At 36.5% G+C, this 19,280-nt stretch overlaps 1 protein-coding gene across 1 annotated transcript; it reads left to right on the forward strand.

The window, feature by feature from the left end:
* Positions 1–12,266: 12,266 nt before the first annotated feature.
* LOC147488548 (uncharacterized) lies at positions 12,267–12,761 on the forward strand. Its single transcript, XM_086574409.1, has 2 exons — positions 12,267–12,357; positions 12,562–12,761. Exons 1-2 carry the CDS (start codon positions 12,267–12,269, stop codon positions 12,759–12,761), a joined length of 291 nt encoding a protein of 96 aa, XP_086430535.1.
* The last annotated feature ends 6,519 nt before the right edge of the window (positions 12,762–19,280 follow it).

Genomic DNA, 19,280 nt, shown 5'->3' on the forward strand with positions numbered 1-19,280 from the left:
CTTGCAAAGAGAAAAAAACTTGTAAAGAGAGAAGAAAAATCTAATAAGTTTGGAGAAACATGAGAGGAGTGATTGTAATCTTCCTTCCCACACTTATAAAAAGATTTGCTCTTGTGGAAGGAGGCATCATTACCTGAACCACGTTACATCTTGTGTTTTCATTGTGGTAAGTTACTATATATTACTATTGCTTGTCTGTGATAGTTATATCCATAGTTTAGGTTGTGGTTGTTGGTTGTAGTCAGTGGCGCATCTGTGTAGAGGTCATGTAGGGCGTAGGCCCCCCCTGAACTTGGGACAAATACTAAATTAGTAGTACTTGTTTAGGCACCTAGTACTGAAAAGGAAAAAAACTACTATTCAGGCCTACCTAGGCACTAGGAGGAGGTTTGGTTTGCCCGGGTGACTCTATTTATGTATTCGATGCTGTCATTTCTTGCTAGAAAATAGTGGACTAAGGTTTGTTTTCCCCAATACTACAAAGGCCTTCATGCTCTAAAAGAAATTAAAAGAATTTTTGGAGTGAGCACAACCCAAAATTGAATCGAAGAGAAGCAAAGTAAGAAGCATTGCCTGTAGAAGTTTGTAGTGGAGGTCATTCGGTCACTACCTCAAATGCGTTTCTCCTAGCACTTAACACTAGCGCCCCTCCCCCCCCCCCCTTCCTCTGGAGGGCTTTGCCACTGGCTAAAGTTAAAGTTTAGATTTTTTATTTGAGAAGTAGATTGTCCAAGTACAAGCTATCTTAGTGGGGATCGATTGGTATCATTTTCCCAACAAGGGTATCAGAGCCAAGTTAGATTAATCACAAATATTGTTATCTAAATTTTGTTTGGAAGGTGTTTGATAAAATTTCTGAGAGGAGGTTTGAGTTGAAATAGCTTGTTAAGATCGATCATTCTATAAACACTCACATGACTAGTCTAAATAGATGTAACTCCACTATTTTGAAAGCCAAGATAGAAGACTTGCTTTATTGTAAGGACTTGGCACAACCCATTGAGAATGAAGGAGTAAAACCAGACGCAATAGTCGCGGCTGAGTGGAGCAAGCTTGACAGAAAAGCTATTGGGTACATTCGATAGTGGATTGACGATAGTGTCTTCCACCATGTATCCCAAGAGACTACCGCTTTTGGCTTGTGGAAGAAACCCAAAGACCTCTATGAGAGGAAGTCTAGCTGCAGGCAACAAAGTGTTACTCATTAGGAAGTTTGCTAACTCGAAGTACAAAGAAGGTTCTTCAATGTCTGAACATCTTAATGGCGTACATAATACCATCAATCAGCTGCATTTGATGAAGATTCATATGGGTGACGAAGTTGAGACTTTGTTACTATTAAACTCTCTACTCGATAGTTGGGAGACTTTAACAGTTTCTCTTGGTGGAGCCGCTAATGATGAAATTGTTTTAATTGAAATGCTTATCGGGGCATTGTGAGGAGACAATAAGGGGTTCATGAAGTAGCTCCTCTCACTCAGAGATCTTTCTCACAGAGAAACGAGGGAGAGGTAAAAGCAGAAAACCACCTCATTCTAGAGGTAATGACAGAAGCAAATCTAGGGGTGAAGCTGGAACTCTTAAGGCAGAGAGACAATATTACTATTATGCCACCAAGGGTCACTTCAGATATGAGTGTAGAACACTGAAGAGGGATGAAAAGAATAACTGTTTACATGAAGACATGGTAAAGAGGAACGGAAACACAATCCGAGATACTACTGTAGTAGCAAACAATGATCTAGTGGAGATTGTGTCAGATTGTAGTGAGTTCTGTGTTAGTACCTCATGCTAGGATACAGAGTGGGTGATAGATACCGGAGCGTCCTATCACGTCATACCGCACAAGAGTTTCTTCACTACCTACAACTGTGGTGAATTTGGTGAGGTAAAAATGGATAACAATGGAGTCTCGAAGATTATAGGCATTGGTGATGTTCATGTAGAAACCAATATCGGCTACACCTTGACACTCAAGGATGTAAGACATGTCCCTAACATCTGGCTAAGCCTAATTTCCACTGGGAAGTTAGATGATGATGATTTCTAGAGCTCGTTTGGCAATGTGGTATGGAAACTAAGCAAATATTCCTTTGTGGTAGCCAAAGGGAAGAAAATGTGTTCGCTTTACAAGACACAAGCTAGTTTGTGTAAAACAGAGTTAAATGTGGCACAAGAAGAAGCTTCCACCAGAACTATGACATGAAAGTTCTTGCCAAGCAAAAGGCCTTGCCAAACATCAAATGTACACATTTAAATAGATGTACTCATTGTTTGGTTAGAAACAAACACAGGGTGTCTTTCCAAAGATTCTCTTCTCACCGAAAGGAGAATGTCCTTGAGTTAGTACACACATATTTATGTGGTCCTATGAAAGTGAAGTCCCACAGGGGGAGCTTTGTACTTCTTGACTTTCATTGATGATGCGTCAAGAAAAATATAGGCATATAGTATGAAGACCAAGGATGAAGTTCTTGGCGTGTTCAAGACTTTCCATAACATGGTGGAAAGAGAGACAAGAAAGCCTTTGAAGTGTATTCGTTTAGATAATGGGGGAGAGTACATTGAGCCGTTTGAAGAGTATTGCAAGAGTCATGGGATTCGTCATGAGGAGACAGTTCCCAAGACACCTCAACAGAATGGTATAGCTGAGAGAATGAACCGTACCATTGTAGAGAGGATGAGATGCATGTTGTCTCACTCTAAGTTACCAAAGAGTTACTAGGTAGAAGCATTGTGCACAGCTGTACATGTTATCAACCTATCGCCTTAGATGCCTCTAAATAGTGATTATCCAGAGAGAGTATGGTCAGGTATAGATATTGATTATGGATACTTGAGGGTATTTGGGTGCAGAGCATTTGTTTATATTTCCAAGGATGAGAGATCAAAGCTTGATGACAAAGCCAAGCAGTGCGTTTTTATGGGTTATGGAGATGAGAAGTTTGGTTACAAACTTTATGATCCGATCAACAAGAAGGTAATCCGAAGTTGAGATGTTGTGTTCTTGGAAGACCAAACAATAGCAGATTTTGAGAATGGTGAGAAGCTAGAAGCTTTCATTGATGATCTTGTTGATTTAGAAACAGAAGTTCCTACTGTGGAATGTGCAAAAGGCATTGAGAATGCAGAGAACCATGGGTTTGAAACTCATGATGATAATCCTATGCTCATGATGGGATCGGATTGAACCTATTGATATAAAAGATGTAGATGAAGTGCATGAACTACCACCTGAGCAAGTAGAAGAGCATCCTCTTGAACCACAAGAAGATATGGTAAGGAGATCCGAGAGAGAGACAAGCTTCAACCAGGTATCCACCACATACATACATAAGCTTCAACCTATGTATTATCAAGATGCTCTTGAAGGTACAGACAATGGGAAGTGATTGAAGGCCATGCAAGATGAGATGGGTTCTTTGCATAAGAATCACACTTATGACTTAGTTGAGAAACCGTAAGGAAGAAAAGTTCTCAAGAATAAGTGGATCTTCAAAGTCAAACATGAGGAGAATAATCCACATCCAAGGCACAAAGCTTGCCTTGTTGGGAAGGGATTTGGTCAAAGAAAAGGTATTGAGTTTGATGAAATTTTCTCTCCTGTAGTTAAGATGACTTCTATTAGGGTGGTATTGGGTTTGACCGCAAGTATGAACCTTAAGGTTGAGCAACTAGATGTCAAGACAACATTTCTTCATGGAGATCTTGAAGAAGATGTCTACATGGACCAGCCAGAGGGTTTTGAGGTTAAAGGCAAGGAACACCTGGTATGCAAGCTGAAAAAGAGTTTGTATGGGTTGAAGCAGGCACCGAGATAGTGGTACATGAAGTTTGAGTAATTTATGGTGAAATATGGTTACATGAAGTCCGCTTCTAATCATTGTGTGTTTGTTCAGAAATTTCCAGATGGGGATTTCATAGTGCTCTTGTTGTATGTGGATGATATATTGATAGTTGGCCAAAACATCAACAAGATATCCAAGTTGAAGAAACACTTGAGTAAGTCCTTTGAGATGAAGAATTTGGGTCAAGCAAAGTAGATATTTGGTATGCGGATCACTCGTGATAAAAAGAGTAGGAAGTTGTGGCTTTCTCAAGAAAGCTACATTGAGAAGGTGTTGAAGAGATTCAACATAGATCAAGCGAAGCCAGTCAGTTGTCCGCTTGGTGGCCAATTCTGTATGATCAAAGATATGTGTCCAAAGGGTGAGCATGAGAAGAAAGAAATGCAAAATATTCTTTATGCATCCGCAGTGGCCAACTTGATGTATGCAATGATGTGTACAAGATCGGATATTGCTTTCGCCATTGGTGTTGTAAGCCGATTTATGTCAAATCCATGTAAAGAGCATTGGGAAGGTATTAAGTGGGTATTGAGATATCTCAAGGGCACTTCCAAGGCGTGTTTGTGTTTTGGTGGAAGTAAGACCTTACTTGAAGGCAACACAGATGCAGACATGGCAAGTGATGTTGACTCTATGAAGTCCACTTTTGGTTATCTGTTTACTTTTGCAGGGGGAGCAGTTTCTTGGCAATCTAAGTTGCAAAAATATGTTGCCCTCTCTACTATAGAAGCCGAGTATATTGCAGCCACTGAGTGTTGCAAAGAGATTCTATGGATGAAGAGGTGCTTCAATGAACTAGGGCTAAAGCAGAAATAGTTTGTGGTTCTGTGTGACAGTCAGAACGCCATCCATTTGAGCAAGAATTCGAGTTTTCATTCTAGATCCAAGCACATACATGTGCATTATCATTGGATTAGAGAAGTTATTGAAGAGAAACAATTATGTATTGAGAAGATCCATATCGACAAGAACAGGTTGGATATGATGACCAAAGTTTTGCCGAAATGCAAGTTTGATGTTTGTTGTGCTACCGTAGGAATGGTAGCACACTCCTCCCCGCTGATTCGAATGTGTGGACCCCCAATTGGTTTCGGGAGGGGGAGATTGTTGGGGTCCCTCACCATGGGCTGGTATGACCTGGTGAGGTAGAACTAGTGTGAAGGCAAACGACCCCATGGTACTGTACCATTTGAGAAGAAGTGTGAGCGACCCGGCTGTGCCGTATGAACTTGATGCTGCTGGAATCGAGTTTTTGAACGATCTGCTCACATCGCGGGTGTAATAAGCTTGAACGACTTCGATTGCGTCGTTCGAAGTTGATACTATCGAATTGAGTCTCCACGGTCCGTAGTAGATCGCTTTGAGCAACATCAGCCCGACCTCGATCACCATGTCATTCGGGACTTGATATTTCGACATGGGCATATCGTTTGGAACCGAAATTCACAGACGTATCAAAATTTTAGATTACTATAAAACCAAAAGTTAGGTTTTGAGTAAGTAGAGTCTTGAATAGAAACCCAATTTTGAGAGCAACCAAAATTAAGAGGAAACCCTTGCAAAGAGAAAAATCTTGTAAGGAGAGAAGAGTGATCTAGTAAGTTTGGAGAGACTTGAGAGGAATGATTGTAATATTTTTTCCCGCACTTATAAAAGTATTTGCTCTTGTTTAAGGAGGCGTCATTAGCCAAACCACATTACATCTTGTGTTTACATTGTGGTAAGTTAATTTATATTACTATTGCTTGTTTGTGATAGTTGTATCCATAGTTTAGGTTGTGGCTGTTGGTTGTAGTTAAAGTTTAGACTTTTTATTGGAGAAGTAGATTGTCCAAGTACAAGTTATCCTAGTGGGGATCGATTGGTATTAGTTTCGCCAACACACCTCTAAGTAAATGAAACTTTTCATGATCACTATGCTATTAACATGGATTATAGTGTCTATGACTGCATATGCACGACCGCTGACCACAGGTTCAACTCTCGCCACTTGACTACAATTTGAGGACTAGTACAAGTGTTGGGAATCTTGCTTTGATCGAGCTACGAGCATGTACTGGTGAAGTCATTCATTTCTTTCTCAATGGTGAAACATGCCTAGGACCCAGTTGTTGTCGAGCCATTTGGGTCACTGAGTAGTGAGCACAAATGTTGGCCTTCTATGTATGGTACACTTGGCTTCACCAAGAAGGAAGGCTTCACACTCCACGACTAGTACTATTGTGACTCCACAGACTCTAGTACCACACCATCAACATTGACCATTGAGTAAAATGAAATAATGTATAAGTCCCCGTTACCCTAATTAATTAAGTTCTATATGCATGTTTACGATTTTAAATTCTCCTCTAGCACTATTATTGTAAGTGTTTTTGTTATGGTCCCAGGGTCTTCTTTGTTACGTTTCTTATATTATTAATGTTTTGGTCCAAGTCTTGAGTTTTTGGAGAATATCGTGTCCGACGCTCTATGGTATACCTTAGCCCGCAATGTAGTGACATTCCCATCGTTCTATATATTGCTATGATGCTTTTAGTGTTTTAAATTCATGAAATATGTTGAATGCAACTTAGATGGTAAATGTGAATTAGTTGTAATTTGATTAAGAGAGGCCGCATCTTGTATCAAGCCATAAGAGCTATTTGATGCACTCTTATTTCTTAACGCACATATGAGAATTTAAAGAAGTCTGAAAAAATATGGTGCAAATAATTGTTTCCCAAAGAGGGATCTATGGCTCGAATTGAGTTGTTTCCACACCATTTATTTATTCTTCTATCGTGCCTGTGATGAGGCCTACACCTACTGAGAGACACCGTATGTTAGTTTTATATAAGGTTAGCTAGGAACAGATCAATGCTTACTGACATACACTATTTCTTCTATATAACATTAACCAGACCTGTGCTTTAGAATAAACTAGATTACTATAACTATTTCTAAAACTAACTAACTAACTAATTTAGAGAGAGAGAGAGAGAGAGAGAGAGAGAGAGAGAGAGAGTTGGCTACAAGGCCTCAAGTGAATTGGCCACAAAGGAATTGACCCCTTTATTGAGAACACCACCCCTCCTATTTATAGTTACAAATAGAGATGATTTAGAAGTTGTATGATAATTTGTTGTGTGAAGATGTATGGTAACAAATCGATATGCATGCAAAGAAAAGTTGTGGATGATTTAGTAGATCAACTGTGTTAGTTGAGAAGTTTTTTTGCATAATGTGTTTGAACATAATAAAGTAAAATAACAAATGGGGATGATTTAGAAGATGTATGATAGTTTGTTGTGTGAAGATGTATGGTAACAAATCGATATGCATGCAAAAAAAAGTTGTGGATCGGATGATTTAGAAGATCAATTGTGTTAGTTGAGAAGTTTTTTTGCATGATGTGTTTGAAAATAATCGAGTAAACTAACAAATGAGGATGATTTAGAAGATGTATGATAAGTTGTTGTGTGAATATGTATGGTAACGAATCGATATGCATGCAAAGAAAAGTTGCAGATGATTTAGAAGATGTATGATAACCAAAACTGACAAATTTTTTTTTTTTTGCCTTTCAAAAAAAAAAAAAAAAAAAAAAAAAAAGTTGTCAGTTTTCATTTTCTTCTTCGGCATCTATTTTAAGGGCATCTTCCTCAAATCGTAGGACATCATTATGAAAAGGAAGACTTTTAGTTTGTCTGAAAATGATAAAAAAGAATGAGGATTGTGGAAGGGCGAAGGAGAAACCTTTAAAATGGTTGAATACATGGAAAACATCCGTAGTAAGGTTTCTCCGGAGAGAAATCAATTTCTCAGAGCATGGAGGATGCATAATTTGCCGAAATGGCTCTGGCACATTGGGGGTCATCACTTCTCAGAGCTAGTTACAATTCTAAAAAAGAGGAGACTCGAACATAACAAAAAAACGAATGACTTGATCTAGGTAATTTTTTTAATATTTATTCTATGTTAGTTGAGAAGTTTTTTTGCATGATGTGTGTTTCGACCAAATATGATCAAAACACTAAGTGGTGACGAAAGAGATGAATAACGTAGAAAAGTAGTGAAAAAAGTGATGGTGATCGAGAGAATGATGAGACTGTACCTTTCGGTTGCCTATTTATCCAAATTATCGATGAGATCAAGTCTCAAGAACGTAGTTCTATATGAAAAATAGTTTGGTATTTATATAGGTATAGTAGAGACTCCATGTAGCTTAAGTAATTGTAATTGAATATAACTCTGAACTGATAATTATCTTTTTGATAAGAAACGAATCTGTACATAAATCAATGTACGTTAGTGGCAAGCCATGTGGCTAAGGTTCAACCTTAGACACATGAGTTAATGGGCATGTACATTGATCCATGGTATTCCAAATTGGGCTTTAGCCCTGTCGATTAAACGAATAAAAATAGAAACCCCTACATAATGGACGTTTGCCACGTAGGTGCGGGTCGAAACACCGCCCCCTCTTTTGCATGCGAACAAAGTTCATATGGCAAAGAAGAGAAGAAAAATCAAGGAAAAACATGGAATAAGAAAATAGTGAGCGGCATGTATAACAAAGTGTCGTATGAAAAAAAATCGTAAATTATTGTGAACAAAATAATGTCAAACTAACTTATATGGGATGCAATGTAGTTAAATGAAAGATGGTTGAAATGAGAATTGAAATGGGTGGCACAGAAAAAATTTCAAAAGAAATTGATGGCAAAAACTATACTGAAATAATTACGTAATAATAATAAAATTGATTTTGACTACTCATGCCGGTGGAAGATTTATATTAGGACTAGTTTTCGAACCGGTCCTACGAACGGGTGCCGTTATATGAAGCTATTTTTTTTCTTATGATTTGAAAAAAACATATATTTTTATTTTTGCTTTAATGTATAAGTAAAAAAAATATATTAATATTATATTTATCTATTAACTTTTACTTATGATAAATTAGAGATCATACTAAAATCTATTTTATTTTCAAAAACTTAGTGATAGCGAAAAGACAAACTATATACTCGTAGTTGTCTATCACTTAAACACTTGTCTATACATACAGTTTTCGATTTCTTGTTAATTATTTTTTTAGCTTAATTCAATGCATTTGCATACAATTTTCGATTTTCCATTAATTATTCTTTGAGATTAATTCAATGCATTTGCATCCAATTTCCAGTTAATTATTCTTTGAGATTAATTAAATGTATTTATATCCAATTTTCTGTTACTTATTCTTTGAGGTTAGTTCAACACATTTTCATCCAGTTTTATGATTTCTTGTTAATTATTCTTTGAGGTCAGTTAAATGCAATTTCATCAAGTTTCCAATTTTCCATCAATTATTCTTTGAGATTAGTTCCATGCAGTTACAACCAATTTTCGATTTATTGTTAATTATTTTTTAGATTAATTCCTTACATTTGTATCCAGTTTCCAATTTCTCGTTAATTCGATGCATATGCATCATATTTTTAATTTCATTTTAATTATTGTATGAGCTTAATTCGATGTAGTTGCATCCAGCTTTCAATTCCTATTAATTATTCTATGAGGTCACTTTTGCAATGCATTTGTATCCCATGTTTTAATGATTTTTTGAGTTAGTTCGATGTCATTGTATTTCTGATTTTTTTAGATAAATTGAAGACTTTAATGCATTTGAATAAGCGATGCATTTTGCTTGGCCAAGTAAGTTAATTAAAAAATTGAGTTGGTTGGAAGCTTATGTCGAATAAATAATGCAAGAATAATATATTGTTTGCTTTGTGTTGCTCTAAATTAAAAAAAAAAAATGTTTTTGATTAGAAGTTGGTTTCTACGATTAATGTTTTGGATTAAAAATTGGTTTATGTCATTTTGTCTACTATAATATTGTTTAGCCTATTTTTTATATATAGCTTTTACAAAGTTGATAGACACTTTTATGAAAGGTCCGTGTAAGATAATACATTCTTGTGATATACATAGTACATATATATAATTAATGGCTCAGATTCTATTTGATGCATTGTTAAGTCATTGATTACTTCAAATTTCAAAAGCAAATCTACACGAAACTTTGGCATACATTTTTCAAGACTTGAGCATTTCTATGTCTTGAATCCGAACCTACCTATGCAATGCATAAAAAGTTGCTAGTACAATTATCATGTCATATTTGCTATCGAAGCAAAAAGTAATCTAAAAGTAATTTAGTGAACTATCAAGTTATACATTTTTTTATACACACACACACTCAAGAAGGATTTTAAACTCGAAACATTAGTTCCAGGACTGAATTTCTTTAACTTACCTCCTTCTGTAATATACTTACCCACTTTGGTTAGACTGAAATCAGAAGAACCACGAAAGACGTATATAGGTTCTTTAGACATACGATAGTTAAGACTGATTAAACATGTTGATGTGTTAATTCCTTTGATTTGTATTTGTGTTTAATTTTTCTGCTTGTAAACTTTCAGCCCCTAAGCCAGCTTTACATGTTGTTTTGTACTAATGTAAAATATCAAAACAAACCTTAATCCAAAAAATATAATTTTGATTTCGTTCCCTGTGTTTTCCTCCTCCATCTACATCCAAAAAATTTAATATGGATATGTTATCTTTGCTTGGCATTTTTTTTTTGATATCGAACACAATATAACTTGAAGTAGTAGAATTGTAAAAGTGAGCGGGCTTATATTATAAATTTAAACTAAAAATTAACTGACTCTATAGTGACAAACTTTCATAAATAAGAAGCGTTAAACCTTTGCTATTAAAAAAATACTATGTGACCAACATAATAAAGTTTTGGTATTAAAGTACTAATCCTCATGGTTTTCTTTTCTTTATTATGGAACTCTCCATGCCTTTCATTCCTTTAATTTTTTCTTCGAGATAATATATTTTATCTTTGTTGTGTTTATCATCAACCAAACAATCTAGCATAATATTTTTGAGGATGTCGAGTTGATTCTGTTTCTCTTCAACTTCTATTCTTTTCTTCATAAGTTCTTTGAAATTGAAGTCTTCAATTTCCATATCACGTTCATCCTTTATAAACTCTGTATTGCGTGAAAAGTCACTTAATCCTCTGCTTTTGCAACAGAATATGTTAGGCTTCCATCAATTTCTTTAACTATGACGTCTTCACTATTAAAGAATAAGTCTTTTGGTAACTTTAATGTCACAGTGCTTTTGAATCGTCCGCTCTCTAATTCTGTGTTGTAGACTGGATCTTGTTGAATGTTAAGTCCTGCTTCTAGAATTTCCTTTAGCATTTTTTTTTACATAAGCTGTAATTTTCATACGCCATTATCTGCAATATACATAATAAAATGAAGTCAATAAACAATTGTAAATAATAGAGAAGAGGAAGAAAATAGGATACCTGGTTTTTCGATATGTGTAGTTAAATTGTTTTTTTTAGGTTAATAGATTATGTTTTACTAAGGGATTGGAAGTTCAATTTTAAGTAGGTTTTAGTTTTGTATATCTCTTAAATTTTGATATTTTGGAACAGTGGGCTTCTCCTTTTTTGCAACCTCCACTTTATCAGGATCATGGATTATGACACGTGTCGGGTATTTTAAAATTTGGATTTTGAATTTTATAGTGTGGGCACGTGCAAAACGTGTGAGGGTCGTTGTTGCATTTTGAAATGGCATAACACCATACACACCACAATAGACGGTCAAACTTGGTAAATTAATCGTTAACTAACGATAGAGTTACCTAAAGCTAAGAAACGTAAAACTTTGGGTCCAATGCAAATACCCATATTATTGGGACGACCTAAAACTAAATAACCTTATTTTAAATTAGATTTTTTTTTTTTTAATTAGGTAGAAGCTATTGGGTTTAGAAACCTATAAGTATACTATTACTGTTGGGCCTGGGCCCAACAAATTAGAACTTATGTTTTAAGCGGGTACTGTATCAATTCAAATTTGAATTGGTACCTCTTTTTCCCACGCAACTTCCTATCAAACTAAATTGATTATAGTTGTTATTAGACACTCAAACGCAGCCACAATAGACCCCCCATTGCTCTTGTTACATTAGCTCTCATCTTATTTTTCCAAAAGAAGTAAAGATGGTCAGCTTCTTCATTCTCGTGTTTGGTGTTTTTATTCTTAGCATCGGGAGCAATGAGTGCAGCTCAAAGAAAGCCGTTCATGTTACATTTAACAGAACTATGTGCCCACATGGGCTTTTGATCACATTAAGTACTTCAATGGTGGTAATGAGATTCAGCTCCTCGTTGACAAATACACCGGTAAGACTGTAAGAGCAATACTCAATTATGTTTCCTCGTTTTTTGTTGGAAAACCTCGAGAGTGTACCGATAGTGTTTAACTTGGATCTCGTATCGCAGTCGGGTTTTGATCAAAGGGGTTACTTGTTTGGACACTTCAAGATGCAAATTAAGATGGTATCACCGTGATGAGACATGGTGATCGGTTAGACCGTGAAGATCCACTTTGGAAATCAACAATGAAACGACCATGGGATCCGCCTCTGAACCGGACCGCGGGTAAAGCTAGAGCTTTAAGCCATAGGAAAACAATTCAAGGACAATCTTTCAAAGACCAATCCGGAGTTATTGTATCGCCTTTCTTGGTTGCATAAAAACGGCTTCACAAGCACTATGTACCGTCGACAAAAACGCAAACTACATGGACGCCGATAATGAGGTCAAGGTAACGATCGAGTATGGATTGTGTGAGGTCTTCAATAGAAGAAACTTGGCGGGGCTCCCCGAACACGGGAAAACGCGTCGGATTTAATGTCTCTGAGCTTGAAGCTATGTTCCCGGATGGGACATTGGAAACAATGGAACCTATATGCAACCAAGTTGCCGATTGGCATGAGCGACTGAATCTGCAATGCCTTCTATGTAAGTGGTTCCCTGTTCACCAAAAGTTCTTGTTCACTTAATCACTTGGGAAGTATTCCAAATTTCTTATATTTCTGCAAATGTGCGAAATGATGTTCAAATATCATCTCAAAACTCAAAGCATGATGAGATAGATTTTGAGTTCTTGGGAAACAGACGAGGCCGATACATTTTACGCATCGAATGTCTTCACAGGAGAAAAGGGAGATTCCGATGTAGTCTACTTAAGAAAGGTTTGACCGCAGAATGATTGCAAAAGTTAGTATCTTTTTAGCATTATTAATTTGCTTTATTCATTATAATTTCTTAATTAGTGTTTAATTTGCATTGTATGTTCTAGAAAAGTATATAATTGAGTAATGTTGAGCATTATTTTTTTGGCCCTCGTTATTTGACCGGTACACTTGTTAGAATGTTTTTGTTGAATTGTCGCAGGTTGTGTAATATACTTGTATATTATGTTATGTCAACAAAAATGCAAATGATTGGAAAAGAGAGTTGCATTATTGTTGTTAGAAACACTTTGAGAAAGGGTTGCCGTTAGGGAATGGTTTGGGTTTGAGTGTGGCGAAAATTTGCCGTTCATACCGTGATCGATCAATGATTTTTGGTGGGAGAGTGGTTTGGGGTCGAAAGTCGGCGCGAGTCTTTAACCGCTTGCGCCTTTATCCGTTAATGAGATTTTTGGTGGAAGAGTGGTTTGGGGTCTAGTGGGGTGAGTGTTCTTTGTGAATGAGATTTTTGGTTGGAGAGATGTTTGGGGTTTAGTGGTGCGAAAAGTTTCTTCTGCCGCAGGTATGAAATTATGAATGAGATTTTGGTGGGAGGTTAACCGTTCCTCGATCTTGTTCATCTTTGGGTTGGATTGAAAGCGTCGGTTTTTGGGTTATCATACTCATGTTCCGTATTTTCCGTTTCACCTACTACTACTAATCAAGTCAATAATCTTGATAATATTGGTGGCGGTTGGGTGGTGGTCCCGCCACTCGTTAAGTATCGAGGGTTGATGATGGCTCTTTGCAGCGAGACCTTCTTCAATACCCGAGTTTCGTTTTAGGAGATTGATTGAAGCGAATCGTAGACCGAGGGTTAGGAGGTATAGGTCTAGGGTTCCTTATGGGGTGGAGTCCGACTCGAAAAGTCAAGCATTTTCATCTACAGCAGCACCCGGTCCCAGTGCTCAGTAGTGGTGGTGGTACTATAGTTTCGAGGGGTTGAATGAAATGGATGGTGTGTCCCCAAAAATATAGCCTTGGCGCGTTGTGGTTGAGGATTTAAGACGAGGATGGAAAGGAGCAAGGGAATGGAATGGCTAATTTTGATTGCAATGTGTGTTTGGATGTGGCTAAGGAACCAGGTTGTTACTTCATGTGGTCATTTGTTCTCACGGGCCGTGTTTATATCGGTGGTTGCATATTCATCTTTGTGATCATAGGGAGTGCCCCGTGTGCAAAGGGGAGGTAACTGAAGCTGATATTACACCCATCTATGGGCGAGGCAATTCCGAAAAAGGAAAGTGGAAGAGAGGGAAAGAGGTTGATTCCAGTTTGAAGATACCCCCCAAGACCTGGTGGTCGTAGGGTCGGAAGGTTTAAGACAAATGGATAAGCGGGGCCGCTTCTAAGGAGACCGAGGGAAGACTTAGGTTCATGGAGAAATTATGTATCTATGATTGCAAAGACCGACTTAGGGGGTCATACATATGGGGGTAGGCCTAAAATAAATATTTCATTAAGTTATGATGAACTATAGATAATTCAAATTGAAAAAACAAAAACATAAATTTGATGGATCTAACACTGTGGTAATCCTCATCCAATATAGAGTTCAGCTTGAAAAACACTACGTTAATCCTCATCCAAATCTGATGAATTATTTGGGATGCTTAGGTAGTCCATATCCCAATTTGGTCCTCCTATAAGCAATGCTTCATTTATTGACTTCAAATAGGCATTTTCTTTTCTCAAGTTTTCAATATCTTGATGAAGTTGTTTTTCTCTAGTATTTGCTTCATGCAGCTCTTCACGTTTAGTAATGACTTCTTTGTGGTTGACGTCTAAAATCTCAAATTTGTATATCTCATTGTAGAAAGCGATAGCGTTTCCTCGCAGCCGCATTTTCTGAGTCCACTTTCTTAGTTTGATACGTCCCCGAAATAATTGGCTTATAGGATAATTCAGATTTTGAAGATTTCTCTCATTATCGGCAAATCTATTATGACATCATCAGCGTATCGGTTGTTTTCAATCTTTGATATGTAAACCGGTTCTCCCCGAATTTTTCCTTGATTAGAATTTCTCTCAACGCAACGCTTGAGTGAAATTTTGTGTTTGGTTTCATACTCCATGAGCTGCATTTTAAAAATTACATTAGTTTATATTATCCGAAAATATCTGATCTCACCATTGTCGGGGCATATTGTAATTTGGTATTTTTAGAACATGTAAATTTTAGGTTTTGTTTTATTGATGGATTTTTTTACGCTTCAGAGGGCTTTGTGGGAGGATACCAAATGTGTGTCAAAGTGGGCAATAGTGAATAAGTGCAGGTATATATATACCACTAAACTTGGTTCCAGCATTACATAATTTTGATATAAAAACATGCATTTTGTTATACTCTATTTACACATATATACTATACCGTACCTTATACACACACACCTTTCCCCTTTGAAATTAATTTTTAAGCATATGGATGATTTGAAAGTTGATATGTTCTCCTTTGGTCTGCTTTTATATTTCATATAATTTCATCAAAAATTGTCGTGTTGGATTGATTAACTCAATAGCTTCAACTCGAGACTTGTCTATCCCAGTCCCCAATCGATTTCACAATATTGAGAAGCTTACTTTTGAATCAAAACTCTAATTAATGAGCTTCATAGTATCTCCTTCTTCGGATTGAATCCTAGATAATAGAATCGGAGGCCCTTGAGTTATGCCTCTAAATCTCTTTGGTTCCGAGACTCTAATATAAGTCTGATTTACCCTATCGGCGGGTGCCTTTAGGTAAGGATAGCTGAAAAAAGAAAGTGATTACTCTTTCAGCCTCAGTGGTTTCTATACTCTAAAGCGTAGTGATCGGTCCCGCCCATGGTAACATGAAATCCAGAGATGACTAAGAAGTTGCAGTAATCGATGGACGCTAGAAAAAACTACGAAGTCTAGTCTAGCTAAGAGCACTAAGCCCATCAAATGCGGTCCTCCCTGGCTTATATTCATAGGTGTTGGGAACTTTACTTCCTTAAGAGGGGGGCTCATGTGACATACCGGAACATCTTTCTTTGAGTATCGAATCCGTCCATGAGTGAAGGATCAATCTCAGGAGATCCGTCCCCACGCGAACAGTTAATAGTGAGTGGTTGTTACACTAATACAGGTCTTAAGTTCAATATAGTTCAATATAATTTTGAATTAAAAAACGCTAATATCTCATGTGTTTAAACTTTAATATTATCATCAGTTGAATCATAAAAGAGAAATACTGGAAAAGAAATTGTTTACCTTATCGATTTTGTTAACTCTTTCTGAAGCCTTGATTGAATATCTTCTATTGCGTGCAATGAAAAAAACAAAAAAAAACTCAGTTATATATGTAAAACTAATGTAAATCGGACTAAAAGAAAAACTGAAAGTTTACCTTTGTTTTTTGTTTTGTGTTAGGAGGATCGTGGGTTTTTTTTTATATATAGGTTTGTTTAGGTTTTATTATGTTATTAGAAGTTTAGTATTAATAGGATTCTTATTAGATATGTTTGTTTAGGAAGTTAAGTATAAATAGGATTCTTTTAGACCGTATACTTCCTTGCTAGTTCGTGATATCTTACTCGTGGCAAAGAAGTTCGAGTACAATAATGAATCCAAACTCAAGATGCTTCTTGAAGTAGGATCCAGCTCCACAAATTGGGCCCGAAATACACCCATCACCCTTTATAACACACCAATAGGTACGATGTTCTTTGTGAGTTGAGTTCGTGAGCCTAGTAAACCCTTGCCGGGATGCAGAGAACATGGGAAAGTATATGAAACAAATATCTCAAAGTGAGTAAAGAGAGCTAATGGGAATTTGAAGAGAACTTACTTCCATCTTCGTGAGAAACCGGGAGATGAAAATTATTGATTTCGATATCTTCTCACGGATTCATCGACGACGAAATTGAATTGGTCCGGGGAGAATATACATTGGTCATGATTCATTTAAGTAGTATTGATTCGCATAAGCGGTCGGTATTTGAATTCCCCGTGGACTTGGACTTGAGAAAATCCTCTATAGTGACATACACCAATGCTTGGCCCCAAGCTCCTCGCCGGATTCATCGACGCATCCGAAATTGGTCCATCAGAGAATATACATTGGTCATGATTTCATTTAAGTAGTATTTGATTCGCATATAAGCGGTCAAGATTTGAATTCTCGCGACTTGGACTTGAGAAAATCCTCTATAGTGACATACACCAATGCCGCCCCAAGCTCCTCGCCGGATTCATCGACCACCTGAAATTGGTCCAATCGAGAGAATATACATTGTTCATGATTTCATTTAAGTAGTATTTGATTCGCATAAGTAGTCGAGTATTCAATTCCTGCGACTTGGACTTGAGAAAAAACCACTATTGTAGATTGTAACCGTGGAAAGTATATGATCAACGGAGGATAATTAAATGTTTTAGAGTTATCGACTTATTGCCATTGAGGTTCCTTGTCTTTTTGGTTGTATATTTTAATTCTGAAAGTAAAGTATGGAAGACGGATATAGTTAAAACGCTCCCCTAATTTTTTTTTTTATTTATTTCTTTCCCCGGTTATGCTTTTCAACCTTCCAGAACGCTTTGCTAGCCTCTCATCCCTTTTTCTGCTAGCATTTGTGCGATATAAGTTGATACCAAGAGTATCAAATAAAGGTGGGGATGACTTTAACTTGAAATTTCAGTTAAGCCATCGGTGACACCTCGTGGATTCATCCGAGAGTAAGCTTTTGGCATCTAAAAGACGGCAAGTATGATGATCGACTCTTATGTTCCTTTTATGCTCAGTAGTCTAAAACTGTTCTTCTTCAATATTGTGGGCGTGTTCAACATAGTATAGTTTTGTCCGTGAAGAGAAATCCATTATCCATGACTTTGTTTGACATTTTTTCAGTGAATAACAAATAAAAAGTTTGACAAAATGATAGTCGAAAACTCATTTGGTATTTTTTTTTCAAACTAACCCCACCTTTGTATAGTCTTAGTCCCGAGTGCCTTTTGTCCTTTTCATATGAGAAATCTAAGGATTCCACAATGTTTAGCGTGAATTTAATATTGAAATATGATTTAACCAAAAAATCTTTAAAAAAGATTGACGATGAGAGAAAAACCAGTTTTAATTGCCAAACTCACGTTGGAGATCAAGGAAGAAGATAGCGAGAAGATGTGCTAGCTACGCATAGTGTTAGCGAGAGATAGAAATCAATTATTCAGTTTTTCATCCTTGGTTTTTGTTGGGGGTTTAGAAAGCGAAGGAACATCTTTTTTAACCGTGGGTTTTATTGGGACTTGGGGTTTAACTTATATATATATCCTAAATTTTCGTGGAGTAAAAACTGACGTGGACACCCCCCGAGAGCTCGAAAGGGGACTGCTACTTGCTAAGACAAATCCCCATCATCCCTTCTATGGTTCACGTAGTTCTATATGTAAGAAATACTTTTGAAATCATTAAGGAGCATAATAACTGGAACCTTTGACATGGCCTGACAATCTAGCCCTTTGATAAATTATATAAGGGAGACTCATAATGTTTAAAAACTAATAGGGGTACATGGCTTCTATTTCATATTAATCACAACTTCACAATATATATAATTGGATTCATCAATCAGTCAACCTCATTGTCAATGACACTAATTGAATACATGGGGTGTATTCTCCACATATAAAACGATGGGTTCTCCACAAATAAAAGGCTAACATGCTACTAAGGCTACATAATTGAAACAAAATGAAGTAATAATTTAAGTTATACCAAACGTGAACTGGAAATGGAATTAGATGAGTCACACAACCTATGTGCTACAAATAATGGAATACAAAATACTATATCTTGGCTATCATATAACTATCTTCCTATCATACACCAAACATGGACCATTGTAAAAGCAAATCACTAACAACAAATCAAACCAAATGAACTTTAGACCCTAAAGCAGAAAAAAAGAGATTGCAGATAGATGGTACGGAACAAAATAAACAAATAGAAGGATCCTTGCAGTCGTCGTGAATTTGATCCTACAACCTTGCCCATGAACTAACTTTATATTGTTGTTTCAATAGGGAAAAAAAAATTGCTAGCATCAAAACGCGTAAAATTATTTTTTACCAAAACAAACAAAAAATACAATGGATCGTTAGAAGAATAAATGAATTATTGGTTGGAGACATTCATTAGTAGAGTCCGACTCATACTGATGATTCAAACTAAAAAATAGAGAATAAACCCCTTAGTTAATAGCACTTGATCAAATACAACATCACTAATAAAACCAATCAAAACATTTTAGAAAAATTAATAAATAATAA

Source organism: Coptis chinensis, chromosome 7, assembly GCF_015680905.1.
Source record: "Coptis chinensis isolate HL-2020 chromosome 7, ASM1568090v1, whole genome shotgun sequence".
NCBI classification, from domain to species: Eukaryota; Viridiplantae; Streptophyta; class Magnoliopsida; order Ranunculales; family Ranunculaceae; genus Coptis; species Coptis chinensis.